Source organism: Erithacus rubecula (assembly GCF_903797595.1).
Source record: "Erithacus rubecula genome assembly, chromosome: 14".
Lineage (NCBI taxonomy): Eukaryota > Metazoa > Chordata > Aves > Passeriformes > Muscicapidae > Erithacus > Erithacus rubecula.
Window position 1 is genome coordinate 4,281,258 of NC_136666.1, and position 16,274 is coordinate 4,297,531.

Consider the following 16,274-nt stretch of genomic DNA (forward strand, 5'->3'; position numbering starts at 1 on the left):
CTAATACAACTAAGGATTTTCTCTGCTGGGTTGTGCCAGTTGGCATCCTGACAGAAAAAGACAAACATGTTGCAGAAGAACCCCCAAGCATTTTTACTCAAAGAAATTACATCTGTATCTAATTCACAGGAAAATAACATACTTTATGTGAAAACACTATTCACTGCTCCACTGCCAAGCCAGGACACACATCCTGTACAGTGATCTGAATGTCCCATTCTCTGTCCTTCAGTTGCATACAGAAATTCCCTTGGGCATCCAGATGTTCCTGAAGCTGACATTCATGCTTCACTTCATTTGGAGCCACTGTCTTCACAGTTTAGGGAAGCATAACCTGAATTTTCCTGATTTGGGCAGAGCATGAGGGCAGTGAGCAGCTCTCCATCTCTCTGTTCTGATTTCATGAAGTTGCCTGAGGACAAACTTTTTTCTGCACCATTTTTCATTGCACTGGATAAGCCTCGTATTTCAGAGCAAGGACAGCTTGTTTTCTTTCTTTACCCACATGGAACATCACATTTTCCTCACATTTCTGGTTTAAAAGGAGAAGCTAATGTGATCAAAGTGGATTTCAATTACAATATTCAACCATGACTAAGTCAGCTGAGACTCTTCCCAAGCCAGGACCAACACATGTTCCTGCAGGAGCCTTCAGATTTTAGGAAAACAATTTCTTCTGTTGATTTATATAATCTTTTAAGAATTCCCATTTGATTGTAGCTGAAAACATGACACCCATCACCCTAGGTGGAGGGAGAACACTGGTTTGGTTTGAGTTTTGAAAAAATCTAAGCCAAAGGCGGTTTGGATCTTCTTTCATCTAATCTGAACAGCTGAGATGATCAAGGGTGGGGATGTGTGGGTGAGGAGATAAACATTCCTGCTAGGCAGTCAGTGCCTGAATGACAAGCACTCTTATGATGGATGTCCACAAAATGAGACACCAAGGCAGAGCTGTGAAGTTGTGTGTCTGGTACGTCCAGGGGTGGGGATGGAGCAGCAGAATCACCTGAGTCCTTCTGGTCTGGTGTGGAGAGGGGAAGCTGTGCCTGCTCCAGGATGCAGCTCAGTGAGTTTTCATCACAAGCTCTTCCAGAGCCCTCTCCCTCTGATTCCCACAAAGCAAAAGAACTTCTTTGATTTCATTTTGTTGGAAGCCCATATCATTAAACTGAGCCAACAGATGCAAGAATTCAGCTGCCTGGAGGAAGAAGGAGGAGAGAAGGATGATGTTATCATGGATGGATATATTGTGTGACTGCAGCAAAAGCAGTGCTGTGGGACAAGGCTACAGCCAGAAGATCTGGCTGGGTGGTATCACTGTGACAGCAAATAGAGGGCACACATATCCCTGATAGCACTGGAACTTCTTGAATAAGAAATATTTAATAAATTCACCCTGTAGCTTCACTATTCCTTGTAACATTTATATCAATTCCATGCAGTGTTTGCCTGCATTATGAAGAGAGCAGGCAATGGCAGTGAGCACAGCTGGAATTCATTTGTCCTGCTCCCCCCACTTTGCTCAGGCTGGGCCTCAGCACCACAACATCACCCAGAGCTGTGTCCTTAATAAATGAACCCTTCCCTGACAGTGAGACCCAGGCACCCTCCCACTGCCCCTGCCCTAAGGAGTGGTGACACAGCAATCCTACAGGATTGGCATCCCAGAAAACACTGCCAGCCTGGACTTCAGGCAGTTCTACCTCCCCAGGCTCATCAACACCCCCAGGGGGGACTGATGATGGAGACAAATGCTCAGCTCTCCATGGTTCTCCTCCCTAGGGGTAGAAGGGAGAGCTGACAGGGCAGGAGAGAGTGTGAGTGCTGGTGGGCTTGGGATGGGACTCCCTATACAGGGGCTGAGTGAGCATCGTGCCACACACCAGGGTGAGAAAAAGGGTGAAGAGGAGTGAAGGAGCAGGTGTCCTCCCCCAGGGGTCTTTATGGTGACACTCCCCTAGAGGTCTGGCCCTCCATGAGGCTGCAGGAGGGCCTGTGGAGGCAGAGGGAAGAGTGCAGCCCACTGAAAAGGAGAGCCTGGAGGACACAGCATAAATGGCTGGACTGTGCCATCCCATTGTGACCTTTTTCTCTGAGTACTGGAACATTTCCATGGCTTCCTCCACCTGCCCTTCTTCATAGCCCTGCTTCAGCAGCCGATCACAGGCACCCAGGTAGCTCAGGAACTGCAGAGGGAGACAGACAGGTTAATCCAGCCTTGCAGGCATGGGAGCAAGGCCAATGGGGAGCCCCCTTGCACCTCCCAGGCACACACCATGGGGGGTTGAGCCACCAGTATCTTGAAAGTTCCCATCTAATGCTCAGCCAGCGTGGTCTGTCTGTCTATCTGCAGGATTCCCAGTGGGAGACAACATCTTGGTCCCCCTTCACCCTCCCAGGGTGGGAATGGGAACAAGGTAGAGGGAGGACAAGGAAGAAAGCAAACGTGAACATGTGAGAAGCAGAGTGATGGCCTCCAGGCTGCAGGGCGAGGCAGAGCCTGTCCTGGTGGGATGACTCTGCTCAGCTGATCCCTCATCCCTTTGATGTTCAGGCACCCATGGATTTGCTCCAGGGTCCAAGTGCAAAACCCACCCCAGGGCAGACCTGTGTGCTGTCATTACTGAAAGTAAACATTTTTTTTTGGCTTTCCTTGTTGTTCTTGGAGTGCTGACAGCACAATTCCCAGCAGCAACTTTTAAATATCACTGTCCAAAAACATATGGGACAGGCAATAATAATGAGCTATACAATAGCAGGGGGAATAAAAACATCCCACAGGTCTCTCCAAAGCTTCTACATCCAAGGAGAAGCTGATGCATTTCTCCCCAGATTCACCAGCACACAGATCTCCACCCTCTCCAGCACTGCCATAGACAAGGAGAAGGACTTAGTGAAAGGCCATAAAACATATGAAAAAGACAAAAAAGTCTCTCAAACATTGAATTCATCTATTTTGCCTGAACAGTCAAGTAGGGATTTTCAAAAAAGTCAGCCTTAAGGAGCCCAGTAACTCAGAAAGGAGACAGTCACTGGTCATTGGCATTCCTCACCTCATGTTATTTCCCTTGTTACCAGGCTAATGACAATCCTAGATCATTGCTGTATTTTCTTCCCTGTTGTGGGAACAGTCACTCAGCCACAGCATAACACAGATAGTCCTGGCAGCCTGGTAAAGCCCAGCATGAAATCAGTGTCTTTGTCAACTCAATATTTTTGATAATTAAAAAAATATTATATGTATCTATATATCCTCAAGACTAAACAAGAAGAGTTTTTTTAACACTGATCATCTGCAGCCTTTGTCATGTCTCAGCTCACATGTACATTGAGGACTCCATGGATCAACAATGCATTTTGAATTGATCAATGATCATTGATCAAAATGCAATGGTGCCTTTTTGGGCATAACATCCTACATAATGAACCTCTGGCACATTGGGGCAACTAATCCTTCTTGAGCCTTTTAGAGAAGATCTTCCACCAAAATTAGGAAGGCATTGCTTCTAAGGAAGGCTACAGAAGGCCTTGCCTTCTCTACTAGGGGAGGCTCTGCCAGTTTCACTTGATATTGCAAGAAAGTTAAGCAATTTTTGGCCACCATCTGGTACTTCCATCAATCCTCACAGTTGAAGAAGTCATTGTCACACATGGAAACCTCAGGTATCACCAACAAGCAATAAAGAACACAGGTCTTCTCCTTAACTTCAGCTGGAACATATTTTCCAGGAAGATTTAGACTAATTTGGTAGTTTGGTACTTGTAAAAGATGCATGAAGGATTGGGCTTTATCTTGGCTGCATTGGGGATAAATGGGACAAACGGGAACTACTGGTGAAGAAGGTATGGGATAGAAGGCAGACATTTTCTTTTGGTGCACTAATCTCTTCTTCAAGGGAGTGGGAATCCTGGTGTTTATAAAGAAAGGAGCAGCCTGTACCCATTTTCACTCATATTAAGATACACTGTTTCTTCATTTTGAAGCCAGCAGTTGCTACAGACACCCTCTCATGGCTCTGAAACAACATGGGCTGGGCTCTGCCCATCTCTCTGTGCCGAGACAAAACCTCTATGGATTGAAGATATAAAGCTTCCCTTCCCACCTCAGCTAGCCTGAAACTCCAGCGAGCCCTGGGGAGCTGGTCCAGGCGGGGTAAGGAGGGAGCAGGAAGCTGCAGGATGACTCAGCCCAGAGCAGCTCTGTTCAGTGAGAGCTGGCCCACGCAGCAGAGGCAGCTCCCAGGGGAATGGCAAGGACACTGGCAGCAGCAGTGGCTGCTCAGTGCTCTCTGCCTGCTTGTGCCCTGCCAGGGTCTGCTCCTGCTCCCTGCCTTGACAGCCCCATGGATATCCCTCTTGCTCAGATGTGATTAAGATCCTTCTCTCTCTGCTCTCTATTTGGATAATTTAGCCCTAAAATCCTCTGTTGGGATGGGCAGGTCCAGCCCCAGATTTGCCAAGGGAGTCAGAGCCAGCAGCTTCCCTCATGTCATGGATGCTCTGAGCCCACCTGGATATTTCTGACACTCATCTGGACAAACAGAGACATTGGGAATGAGGATGTGGCACAGCAGGCAGGGATGTACTCACATACCAGGGGTAGGAAGAGGCTGCATATTAAATATTTTCAATAAATTTCAGGTTATTTTAGAGGGTTTTTCAGGAAAAGAGCTCTGTGACTCCACTGCAATGTTTGCATGGATTCCCTGGTTGCTCCAACACAGGGATGTTGTGTTTTGGAGAGAGCCCAACCAAATCTCCAAGGTATTCCTAAAGTCTCACTCTGACAGGATGAGCCATGGCAATAATCACACAAATCCAACAGCTGGGAAAAATGATGTGCAAAAAGTTTCCATATATGGGGGCAAAATTTGTACCTCAAAAGGACATGATGCTTCACACAACAGATTGAACAGATAACGAAGTCAGCCGTGATTATGCGCTGAAAAGCTGAGGGCAACTCATTGCTATTTTATTACAGCAAAAGTGTAATCTCATGGAAAATCCTGTCAGCTATGGTCTGACACCGAAGTGGAAAGGCAAGGCCATGAAAAATCTATCCCAAAGAAGACAGCCATTCCTTTCTCCATGACAATCAAGTTCTCCTTTACCAGCGCTGTGCCAGCTCCACCAACCTGACTTAAGCTTTGCCTTCCCGTCTTCTGGAGGGTGAGGATGGCTTTCTGGGTGGGGTAGCCCAGGGCTATGACGGGCTCAATGAGGTCTCTCTCCTCTTGGCTCAGAGCAGAGAGCAGGTCAGCTGAGGAATCCGGCTGGGATCTGTGGCAGCTGAGAGGTCGTCCAGGCGTGGAGGCAGGGGGAAGGCAAGTGTAGGGGCTGAGGGACTGCAAGGAAAAAAACAGATGGTCTTATTGCTGCAGGTCATGGAATGAGGTTGAGGCAATGCCTTTGAATGCTGGTGATTACCTTACTCTCCAGAAGAGGAAAATTCCCATACAAGGAACATAATTAAATCCAGGCTCAGCTATAGATACAGGTCAGAGAAGGGTGCTCAGGGTGGGTATTGTACAAATACACATGAGCATTTAATCTTATCTTAATTACTCCATGTCAAATGCAACTGCATATTTGTAACCTGGTCATTCATGTGTCTGATGGTTTTATTGCAGGTTTTCAGTAATTCATCTCCTAAATCTCTCAAGCAGCTGGATTAGATGCAATTTCTTAAAAACAAGGTGCAATTCAGATTTAAGGTGACAGAGTATTATTTACTCCATCCTTTAATATCACTGTCTCTGTCACTAAATTATCTGTATTTCTAGTAGGACTATGAAGTCCAAAGTTTCCAAGAAAAGACATGACCGTAAGGGGACATTTCCCTATAATCCCTGCTTCTATCTGTTAGAATGGGATAATGTAGCAAAAAGAGGACAAATCCCCATGTTTCACTTTAGTGGTTCAATTGAAAATCAGATTATACCCTGCTTGGGGAAAACACAGATGTTTTGGGCAGAGCAAGTAAATGTGCACCCAGAAAGCTTCTTTCAACCTCAGTGAAAAAATCGAACCCTTTCTTCATTTATTGTGAAAACTTCAGTAATACCTCATAGGTCCAGCGGTCCAAAGCCCCATATGGGTTCCTTTTTGCTGGACAAACCCCACCAAATGAGACCAATTCTATGCCCTCCACCTCCCTGCTCTCCCAGCCATGGACAAAGGGCCATGAGAGGAGGCTCCTCACCGGTACCGTGGGCTTGTGCTGCTTGATGGGAGGGATGGGCGTGGCTGTGGCCGGAGGAGTTGGCACAGCCGTGCCCTGCTGGGGCACATCCGCATCTGGCCCGTACTGGACGCTGCGGTTGGTGCCGGGGCACTGGGGGAGCAGCCGTGGCACCAGGATCCCCCTGCTGCCGGTGGCAGCTCTGTTCAATGGATGCACCAGAGCAGCCAGCTTCCTCCCGGCGGCTTCCAGCTCATTCTTCATGTTGTTAAATATCACCATGGATCGTCTCTGCTTGCTGGGGTCTGGGCTGGCGCGGCTGTGCACATTGTTTTCTGGCGAGGGCTCCAGCAAGCCGGGCGATGTCTTGGGTCGGGTCTGGTAAAAGCCGGGCCGTGAAGACACACTTCTCCCAGAACTTCTCCTCCTGGAGAGGAGCGTTTCATCCCTGTCATTCTCTTCCCAAGAGGTTGAGGAGTACTCATCATCCGAGTAGTCGCCCTCCTCGGAGTGCCAGGTGTCGCTCTCGGTGTCAGACAGCACAGCCCTGCCCCTGGCGTGCCCGCAGGAGCTGTCGGCAGCGCTCAGGCTGATGGAGCGCCGCACCGCCCCGTCCCGGCCCCGCCCGCCGCAGCTCTCGGCGGCATCCACCAGCAGCAGCCAGCACGGGGGAGCCGTGGGCACGACTTCCGAGGTGACTCGATGGCGGGAGGTTTGCTGCTGGGAGGCCACCTCCACCCAGTACAGCACTTTCCTTTCCAGAGAGAAGTCGTGCTGCAAAGAGAGAGAAGCAGCTGGTGAGGACATGTGAAACCACGAGGCATGGAGCAAACCATGCACTCCATGAGGCATCTTAAGGGCCCCAGACTTCCCATACCAGCTCCTATTTCCCTGAGCATTGGATTGGGCAATGCCAGCCTCATCACTGTAGGGAATCCCCAAATTTATACTTGAAAACACCTTATCTATGAAGTTATTACTATTGTGAGTTGCACCTACAATTCTTTGGAGAAGTGTTTTATGCTTGGAGGTGCTTGTGTCATTTTGGAAGGCAGGAGTGTGCAGACATCCCAATTTTAGACAGCTGCAGAGAGGCACTGCATCCAGCTACAGGCTGCCCCCAGGATGGTGGCAGAGTTTGTGACCCTCATTAGCAGCACATGGCTGAGTCACTTCAGGGCCTCAGAAGCCACCAAGAGGGGAGCACCACCTTGGGCAGCAGCAGAACCAGCCATGGGATTCTCTAGCGGCGCCAGGGTCTCGGCTGGTCCCCAAACAGAGTTGTCATTTCCACATAGTTCAGCTTAAAATATAAGTGTGTTTGTGACTGAAAACGGAGGGTTTTCCTGGAACAAACAAGCCTTGCCCGTCCCAGAGCTCTCCAAACAAGGTCTCCTCCTGACAGGCAGGCAAGTACATTCACAGCCCAGGAATGCTGTTTTTACTGTTCTTGCCACTTGGGTCAGCTGTGGACCCAAATCAGCCTCCCTAGGAAAACAACCTCACATCCCTCCATAAGGATTTGGCTGGACCGGCAGCACAATGGCTTGGCCTCTGAGGGGAGCATCAAATCATCCTCAAATAGGGAGAAATACAGGGGGTGTGTGTATATCTATATATGTATATATAGATATATAAACACTACCTATATACTTCCAGCACAAGTAGTATTGCCTGCTTATAGCTGGTAGATTTATTGGTAAATATTTAATAAATATTATTAATAAACGAGACAGTGTTAATTCCAAAGTAGAAAATAACCCCAGAGCAGAGCATGAAGTTTGTTCTCCTACCCTAGACTTAAAAACTTAACCCTCCTGTTTGGAAAGGACTTTTACAAAGCAGCTCCAAACCAAGCCCATCATCACTACCACACACCACAAATCATCCTCACCTCCTCCCAATACTGCTGCAAACCAGCCAGTGAAGAGATCAGTCAGGTGGTTTCCCTTCCCCTCTTCCATGAGGACACTGCTGACATCCCTTTGAGCATCCCCCAGCGGTGACCCGGGTGTGAACTCACCATGGTGCTGATGAGGATGTCGGCGCAGTCAGGGAGCTCAATGTCCGGGGCAGTGACTAAAGTGATTTCTCCCTCTGAGTCCCCACTGAGGCTCATGGCTGTCCGGAAGGGAACTTCATCCAGGTAGTTCATTGCTGCTGCCTGATTTCTTGCTGCTGGAGGGAGGGAAACAGAAACTGTAAGAGGGGGGACTATCATCTCTTAAGTTAGCTGGAAGCAGAAAAATATAAGCTGTTTCAAGTGCCAGCTGGGTAAAAAAGATTGGCAAAATCTTTATTACTGACACCAGGAAGCTTTGTCTGAACTAACCTTTGCTATTCTCAGCTTGAGCAGAGGACCTGACCAAATTTACAGCTTCCTTTGGCAGAGAACCTGAGCATTTTTGTCCTCCGTGCTTGCCCTGCTGCTTCCCATTCCTCCTGTCTCCCCCTCTCCCTCTGGTGCCATTGCACACTCCCTTCCCCAGGCTGGGGACACCTTACAGGTCTCCCCTGTCTGTACAACCTGTGGTGACAGATCTCATGCACGTGGCCTTGTGCTGCTAAGCCATCACATGGAGCACCCTGAGGGAGCTGGGGTGAGGGCATCCCTTAGGGCACTGCAGCAGTTTACTGGGAGCCAGGCAAGCTTTGGAATTAGGAGGATGTCAAACAAGCCATTTTTGAAATTAGCTTTTAGGAACCAACCATTCATTTTAAGTGTGGAGATGGTTTTAGATCAGGAATTGTAGGGGAGAGAAAAATTGCTCATGAATTGGGAATGCTGTCAGAGAAAATATTACTTCAAGTGTCACCAAACTCTATCAATGTTACTAAAAAGCCATTACATACTGCATGAAACCTCAAGCTTTCAGATTCCCAGTGATGACAGTGTGTAAAATCACTTCTTTTACAGATTATAAACTGTTAGGAGCTGGTAGCCAGTCTTCCAATGAATTCTGATGTGCCTGCTCATCCCAAAGTCCTCAGCACTCATCCTCAGGTCACACTGTAAATACGTATGTGACATCCCTAAGTGCTTTTCCCAATTATTTTTTTCCTTTAAAAACAAACAGCTTCTATGACAACAAGAATAACATTTCACTAAAACAAAATATGCAGAAGAATATACACAAGGATGACTAAACTGCCTATTTAAAGCAAAAATAGGAATCTATAATGGGAGATGGGGTTCAGAGTAGTTTCCTGTCTTGGCAAAGGACTCACAAAGAGCTTCCAGGCCAAAGAAAGTGACACACATAATCAACATGCACAATCACTCGGTGCCACTCAGACAGTTGTACCAGAATGACAACAGGGTTGTCACTTTGGCTGCTTACACCAGGAGCCTTTAATGCCTCTGCACAAGCCCCTAACGAGCTTTGTGCTCCTGCACATGTCCTGCCACTAACATGCGACACAGACAACGTGTTGGGATCCCACACAGAGCCAGGCCATCTGCTCAGCTTAAGAGGGCTCAGCCTAAGGGACAACCCACGTCAGCACTGGCAAAGGTGACGCCTGAAAACATCTGCAAGGGGAGCCACCTTCCCTCAGCTTTCTGCTGCTCCTTGAGCAGCTCCTGCATGCAAGTGGGGCAAACCTTCCCTGCAGCTTGGGCTGTAAACTGGCTCTTCCCAAAATTCTAGGCTGCTGAGGAAAGCAGTGGGTCAGTATGTCACCCAGAATGGCTCCACTCAGGTTCAAATTCTACTTTAAGGGATGGTGATGGATAGTGAATGCATCTGAAGCCACAATGAAGAAAATATGAGATGATGGTACTACACCTCACTGTATTTGACTGCAAAAATACTATGCTTTAAGAGAGGCTCACATAAGTGTTAATTCCCAAAACCACAGTTTAGAAAACAAGAAGTACTTTGGGGCAGGACCAATCACAACAAAAATGCTACTAGAGGACAAAAGAGGGTCAGTCATAAACACCAATTCCCACCAGAAGAGAAGTCCTGTGAGGGCTCTGACCTCATGTTCTCCCCAGCAGCCCTGCCCACTTTCACATCACAGACACTGGCCAGTGCACAAACCAGTTCACATCAGGAAGAGGATGTGCCTGAACAGCAGGAGAAACCCAACTGCACCAGGACCAGGGGAGGAATAGGATACAAATGAATCTTGGAAACTCACAGCCAACCTCTCTCTTCTTCTGAGCTACACTAAGTTTTTAAAACTTAAACACAGTGGGAAATATACTCAGAAAAACGGTAATCAAGTCTGAACATACACTTTTAAAATTAATACCCTGTGTCTACGTATTTTATGAGTTTAGATTTTAAACATTCCTCCCAATCTGTGGTTTCAATGACTTCCCACTAAAGCTATTAAATATTTTAACGCAATGTTGTTAGACAGAAGCAAATACACAGAACATTATAAAGACAGATCCTCCCCATGCATTTTCAAGCCTGATGTTTATTAGCAATATGAAGCTGTCCTTACCGTCAGATGAGCTCATGGAGCTCCCTCCTCACAGGGCAGAGAGAACAGGGCTGCTGCTTTGCTGCCTCCTTATCTACTGCTCAGCTCTTTAAATTCCTGCAGTGTCAGACAAGCAGCTGACTGGGACAGCTTTGAGATAATCAGAACTTAAGCGGCTGGCGTGTTCCATCAGACATGCTGACGGGATAAGGAGCCTAATTGTTTAAGAAGAGCATCATCTGGTCACTAAGCTGCCTGAACTTAAAGTGTTGGGTTTTGATTGGTTTTATGCAGTTGTTTTTATATTTGATCTTGTGCATTTTCAATAGGGAAGACTCCCCAGGATCTGACTCAGCCTTGGGTCTGGAGTAATGAGATGCTGGAGTGACATTAGGGATGGGAGGATGGAGGGAAGAGCAAATCAGAACACTACCTACAGAGGACTTCATGGCAATCTGTATTTTGGGGTGCTACAGGTGAGCAAGAGCTGCAAACTTCTGCACTCCTGTTCTATCAGAACTACCAGTTCATGTCTCTTACTGACAGAAACCAGTGCAAAGGTTCAGCCAGGACACTACTAACGTTACACCTGAGGCCCAAGTATTGAATGTAGGCAATGATGTGTGAATTACGCACTGTTGTGATGCCAAGAGGCAAAGCACTGGAGAGATTAACTCACTTCCCACACTCTGGGGCTAAGCAAGAGTGAGGACTGAGCTCTGGAAAGGTGCCACAGCAATCTGCAGAACAGCAAAGCTCCAAATCCATATGGCCCATGACAGTATCATGACAGACAAGCAAACAGTCCAGAACATGGAAAGCTTTGATATCAGATGTCACCTCTGCCACCTTGCAGGAGGGAGAAGTTCCTTCACACAAACCTTTTCCCAACAATTCTCTCCTCATTGGAGGTGTGTTAGATGCAAAGTACTCTAATCTCTCCCCTGGTGTGAAAACGCTTTAAACAAAAAACCCAAAAATCCATTTTTCTCTATTTGTTCTGTATAAAAAAACAACTTACAAAATAAAGCTGTGGTTTTTAATCAAATATTATAAACACGATATGTCCCTATACAAAAATATCTACATAGTCAAAACACTTACAATAGGTTAGACTTCAGATTTTATTAGATTTTTTATTTCCAGCAGGCTTACTCATCAAATTTTTATTTATTCACATGGCTGTCTGACCTATTTCACCACAACTGGGAATTTTTTCCATGTTTTGGTATCAGTTTTAGTCCACAAAAGCAAAATGTCAACAGCTGCTTTAATCAACCTTGAAAAACCCTGTCTTGTTTGTACTTCGGAATTCGTTTAAACTTGTAATAGGTTTGTCTCTACACCCAAAAATACAGGAACTGTTTTGACAGTGATGCTTGACATGCTTCATTTAAGAAGAAAAACATGTTTACTAATGATCTCTTTTTTTTTTTTTTAATTCTTCATTTCTGAAGTTTTCATCATCCTTTATAAAGATAAAAGCCACTAAAAATAGGATGTTAATACTGGCACAAATACCACCATCAGCAATGTTCCTTTATTAAGACTGAGATTTAACAAGAACTCGCAGCTGGATTGTAATTCCACACCATGAGAGGCCTGGCTGCTCTGAGCTTGCTCAGCTATCTCCCTGCACAGTAAATCAGAAAAACAATTCTTAAACTTTTTTTCAAGATATTCCAGTAAAGACATATTCCAGTACCTGGCTGTTGAAAGAGAGGATGAGACTTCCTCTTTGGACCCTTTCATATTTACACGTAATTGTAATGAAGCAATCCTCCAACGCTGAAATAATTTATTATTAAATTATCTGACAGCAGTGGCCCAAGTGTCATTGGTGGGGAGACTCGGGAGAACCCATCCTGGAGGGATGCAGCTTCCTTCAGGGTGGTCAGCTGGCACCAAGTACTGATCCCATTCATGCCTTTAACAGAGAGAGTGTTGTTTGAGAGGAGAGCTGGGATTAATTTGGTGGTAAGATTTATTATATACCCACACACGTTACTGATCAATACAAACCCCACAATACTTGTACTCTTAAACTTATTTTTCAAAAGACAAATGTGAAAATTCAATGTTCTGGTATTAAATGGAATGGTTATGCATGGAAGTGCATTATGCCTCACATGGGCATCTGTTGGATATGACTCAAGCAAGAAACTTGAAAAAAACAGAACAATCCATTGCATAACCATATTTGGAAGCTGACAAACCCAAAGGGGCACTGAATTTACAATTGCAAAAAACAGTGTTTGCCATCTCTAATGATAGAATACTTTCTTTGATTTTACCTGATCTGGATTAGAGCTGCTACAGAATGTTCAGCTTGTAAGTAGTAGTCTCTGAAAGGCTGCAGTAGATGGGCCAGTGGGAATTCAGCTATGAAAACACAGACACAGAAATTGTTTAATAATCCAGAAAAACCTTCCATTCTAGTGTGTCTCAGAAGCCCCACATTTGCAAAATCATTAGCTACTGCCCAGCTGCAATCTGAATCAGGTCCCTAGGTAATAGATGAAGGAGTTTACATGTTACACATCTCCTGGTCCGTACCACAGTGGTCAGAGGAAAGCCAAGACTAGCAAAACTTCCTGCCTCCACTATCTAAAAAAGGGGAACATACAGACACTTTACAGATTACCCGAGTCACACTTACCAAAGCACCAGACTAAAGCATCTACTGGGTTCTGGAAGTCTTCAATCTATTATGTTTATTCTCACTTCAGTTTAATCTACAACCTCTTCTTGCAAAACATTATGAAACCAGCTTGAGATGTGCTGCAGTCCACCTCGAAGAGCTTAACAGTTCCTCTTACACCACAGGTATTAACAGCACAATGCTTATCCCCCATTCTCAGACCATTAATTATTCCAATGGATGATTCCTTTCTCAACTTAGATCTGTGCCTGCATTTCAAATCCAGTGTCTGTGAGATGGGGATGTGATGTGAAAAAATACTGTTAAGAATAGGATGCAGAATTTACCTGGATCCCCAAACAGTTTGGAATCCATTTCCAGTTTCTGCTGTAGTAGTTTTTCCCTTTCTTTCTTCTGTTTCTTTTCCATTTCCCTCTTCCTTTCCTCCTCCTGTTCTCCCTCCAGCATAACCCTTAATGCTCTTTCCTCAGCTTCATACAGTTCTGTGCGAGTTTTGAGCAATGTTTTGAGACTCTCCACCTGATTTTCAAATGCTTCATCTGCTGAAGGAGGTGGACAAACACCTGAACAGAAAGAGAAGTGATTTTAAGCTTTCAGATTCAGAAGGGGGTTTGATATCAGACTTGAGAGCAGAGCTGGAAAAATTTCAGAGGAACATGAGCTTAACCTTGTTAACAGACAGAATTCTTACAAAAATAATCCTTCTTCCAGAAAGAGCCTGGAAACACAACCACTGAATTCAGCATTTTGTACCGATTCTTGTAATTAAAATCACAATGAAGACATAGCTTTTTCAAGCCAGCACAGGGCACCCACATCTTATTTCCTGTGTGTGCAATTAAGAAAGCTGGGACCAATCTCATAACAAACCTTTCCTGGCAGCAGCTTCTTTCCTCAGCTTCCGAAGCTTTTCCAACCCGCGCAGGACGTCCATCATCCTCTTCGTATCTGCTTGTTTCTTCCGCACTTCAGCCAGGACACTGTCAGCAGCAGCCTTCAGCTCTTGTTCCTATGAAAGGAAGGAAAAAACCAGATGAAATGTGTGAAATATCCCTCCAAGATAAGAATCAAATGGCGCTTTCAGAAATAAACAAAGCACTGGTGAGCACAGTGACTTTACAGTAACAGCAACAAGTTAAGCCAACTATCCAGCCTTGCCTTTTTTATGAAAAAAAGGCTAAAACACTACAGACTTCAGAAAAAAAGACTAAAACACTACAGACTTCAGAAAAAAGAATGACACGGGACTCGTAATTCTGGGCCAAATCACAGAATCAAGGAATTGTTAAGGCTGGAAAATATTATCAAGTCCATCTGTCAGCCCAGCATCACCATCATGTTCACCACTAAAGCATGTTCTCAAATGCCATATCCACACATTTTTGAACACTTCCTAAATGACTTATGAATTATGAAAACCTGAGAGTCTTTAACCCCAGAAATTTAGGGTAAATATTCCACAATAAACAGAAACCATCCCAATTCCACAGTTCTGCAATTAAAGACCATTAATCTGCCACAGTCTGACCACAAATCCTTCCTCAGCAACTGCCCTGGACCATCCCAGCAGCACACCAGCAGAAAGGGAGCTCTTTAGCCAAAAAAACAGCAGAAAGATGCCTACAGCACTTCCCAACAAGTCTAATTGGAGGTGGTATTTTTGCTTTGGAGATGTTTCATTTCCCCATGAGAGAAAAAAAACTTGTAAACCACAAGCTTTAGAAAAAAAAAAAAAAAAAAAAAGCAGGAGGCAAGGCTGATGGATACTGAAACAGCACTGCCCACTACACGGGTAGCTGTGAGCTGTGTGGACAGGCTGGCACTTGGAGCCACATAGGAAAAACCTTCAAGAGTTCAGAAACAACTTCAACCCCAGTTTCGTGTCAAGGCCTAGAATATGAAGATGTCATAACCGAGATGCCCACCAAGCCTTCCAAGCAAGAAGCAGGGCTGCAGGCCGTGGAAACAGCACGGTCTCAGTATGCTGCAGCCACGCAGGGGCACCCACTGCAGCGCGGGGGTCACAGCCAGGCGCGGGGCAGGCACAGCCCGCCCTGACCCCGCCACCGGGTCACCCCTGCTCCGCCGCGCTGTCCCGGAGCTCGGGGAGAGGCAGGCCCAGGCACAGGGACCGTACCCGGTTCTTCTCCTCCACCTCCTGGATGCACTTAGCCCGCCACTGGTCGATCTTGGCCTCCCGCTCGGCGGCCCGGGCGGCCTCCTCCTCCTTGGCCGCCCTGGCTTCGTGCTTCCTCCGCTGCAGGCGCAGCCTCCTCTTCCTCGCCCTCTCGGCCTTCCTGCGCAGCGCCTCGCCGTACCCGGGCTCCCGCAGGGGCCGCACGATCTCCCGCAGCTCCCGCAGCGCCGCCTCCGCCTCCTCCCGCGCGCGGGCCCAGCCCGGCTGGTCGCCCTCGCCCTCGCAGCGCCGCAGGGCCCGGCAGAGCGCCGTCACCCGCGCCACCCGCCCCAGCGCCGCCGCCGCCACGGCCCGGGCGCTGCTGGGGCTGGCGGCGGCGGGCGGCGGCGGCGGCGGGGCAGCGGCCCGGCGGCGGCCCAGGAACTGCGACAGCCACAGCTCATCCTGCTGCCGCTGCACCGCCTCCTCCTCGGCCGCTGCCCGCGGCGGCGCCGCCGCCAAGTAGGGGACGCCCGGCGGGAAGCGCGGTCCGCCCTCACCCGCAGGCGGCGGCAAGAAGAAAGGCGGGGGTGCTACCGGCCCCACCGGGAAGGGCGCTGGGCGGACGGCGGGGCCGGGGAAGGGCGGCGGGAAGGCGCGGAAGGGCGGCGGGAGGCGGCTGGGGAACGGCGGCGGCTGCGCCATGATGCCGCGGCATCCCCTCAGCGCGCCGCCATGACACCGCCCCCGCCCCGCCTCCGCACAGCGCCGCCTGGCGGCCGGGAGGACCCGCCCCGCCCGCTCTCGCCCCCTGCGAAAATTATATTCCGAAAACTACTGAAACTTAAAAAACATGTGGGGATGGCGTCAGGGAT

The 16,274-nt window shown here is 47.5% G+C and overlaps 2 protein-coding genes across 5 annotated transcripts; both read right to left on the reverse strand.

Moving 5' to 3' along the window:
- Positions 1–122: 122 nt before the first annotated feature.
- UBAP1L (ubiquitin associated protein 1 like) lies at positions 123–12,465 on the reverse strand. Of its 4 annotated transcripts, none has more exons than XM_079318288.1 (6): positions 12,327–12,465; positions 8,208–8,362; positions 6,206–6,958; positions 5,139–5,348; positions 2,088–2,189; positions 123–1,201 (listed from the first exon to the last, which is right to left on the reverse strand). In XM_079318288.1, the coding sequence occupies exons 2-6, from the start codon at positions 8,337–8,339 to the stop codon at positions 1,067–1,069; spliced, it is 1,332 nt and encodes a 443-aa protein (XP_079174414.1). In that variant the 5' UTR covers positions 8,340–8,362; positions 12,327–12,465; the 3' UTR covers positions 123–1,066. The 4 variants fall into 4 exon arrangements, with proteins under 4 accessions (XP_079174414.1, XP_079174415.1, XP_079174413.1 ...); XM_079318289.1 differs by having other exon boundaries at positions 8,208–8,359; positions 12,327–12,458; XM_079318287.1 differs by lacking the exon at positions 12,327–12,465 and adding an exon at positions 10,643–12,005 and having other exon boundaries at positions 8,208–8,359.
- Positions 12,403–16,155, reverse strand: PDCD7 (programmed cell death 7). The gene is made up of 5 exons (XM_079318290.1): positions 15,421–16,155; positions 14,154–14,292; positions 13,610–13,846; positions 12,916–13,003; positions 12,403–12,548 (listed from the first exon to the last, which is right to left on the reverse strand). The coding sequence occupies exons 1-5, from the start codon at positions 16,102–16,104 to the stop codon at positions 12,431–12,433; spliced, it is 1,266 nt and encodes a 421-aa protein (XP_079174416.1). The 5' UTR covers positions 16,105–16,155; the 3' UTR covers positions 12,403–12,430.
- Positions 16,156–16,274: the final 119 nt, after the last annotated feature.

Excerpts from the sequence above, each read along its gene's own strand:
- PDCD7 (XM_079318290.1), bottom strand. The coding sequence starts at position 16,104 with ATGGCGCAGCCGCCGCCGTTCCCCAGCCGCCTCCCGCCGCCCTTCCGC. Across the intron at positions 13,004-13,609 it reads CAAACTGTTTGGGGATCCAG|CTGAATTCCCACTGGCCCAT; the intron begins GTAAATTCTGCA and ends GTGTTTTCATAG. Across the intron at positions 12,549-12,915 it reads GCAGCTCTAATCCAGATCAG|GCATGAATGGGATCAGTACT; the intron begins GTAAAATCAAAG and ends TCTCTGTTAAAG.
- UBAP1L (XM_079318286.1), bottom strand. Across the intron at positions 5,349-6,205 it reads AGCACAAGCCCACGGTACCG|TCCCTCAGCCCCTACACTTG; the intron begins GTGAGGAGCCTC and ends TTTTCCTTGCAG. Across the intron at positions 1,202-2,087 it reads TCCAGTACTCAGAGAAAAAG|GCAGCTGAATTCTTGCATCT; the intron begins GTCACAATGGGA and ends TTCTTCCTCCAG.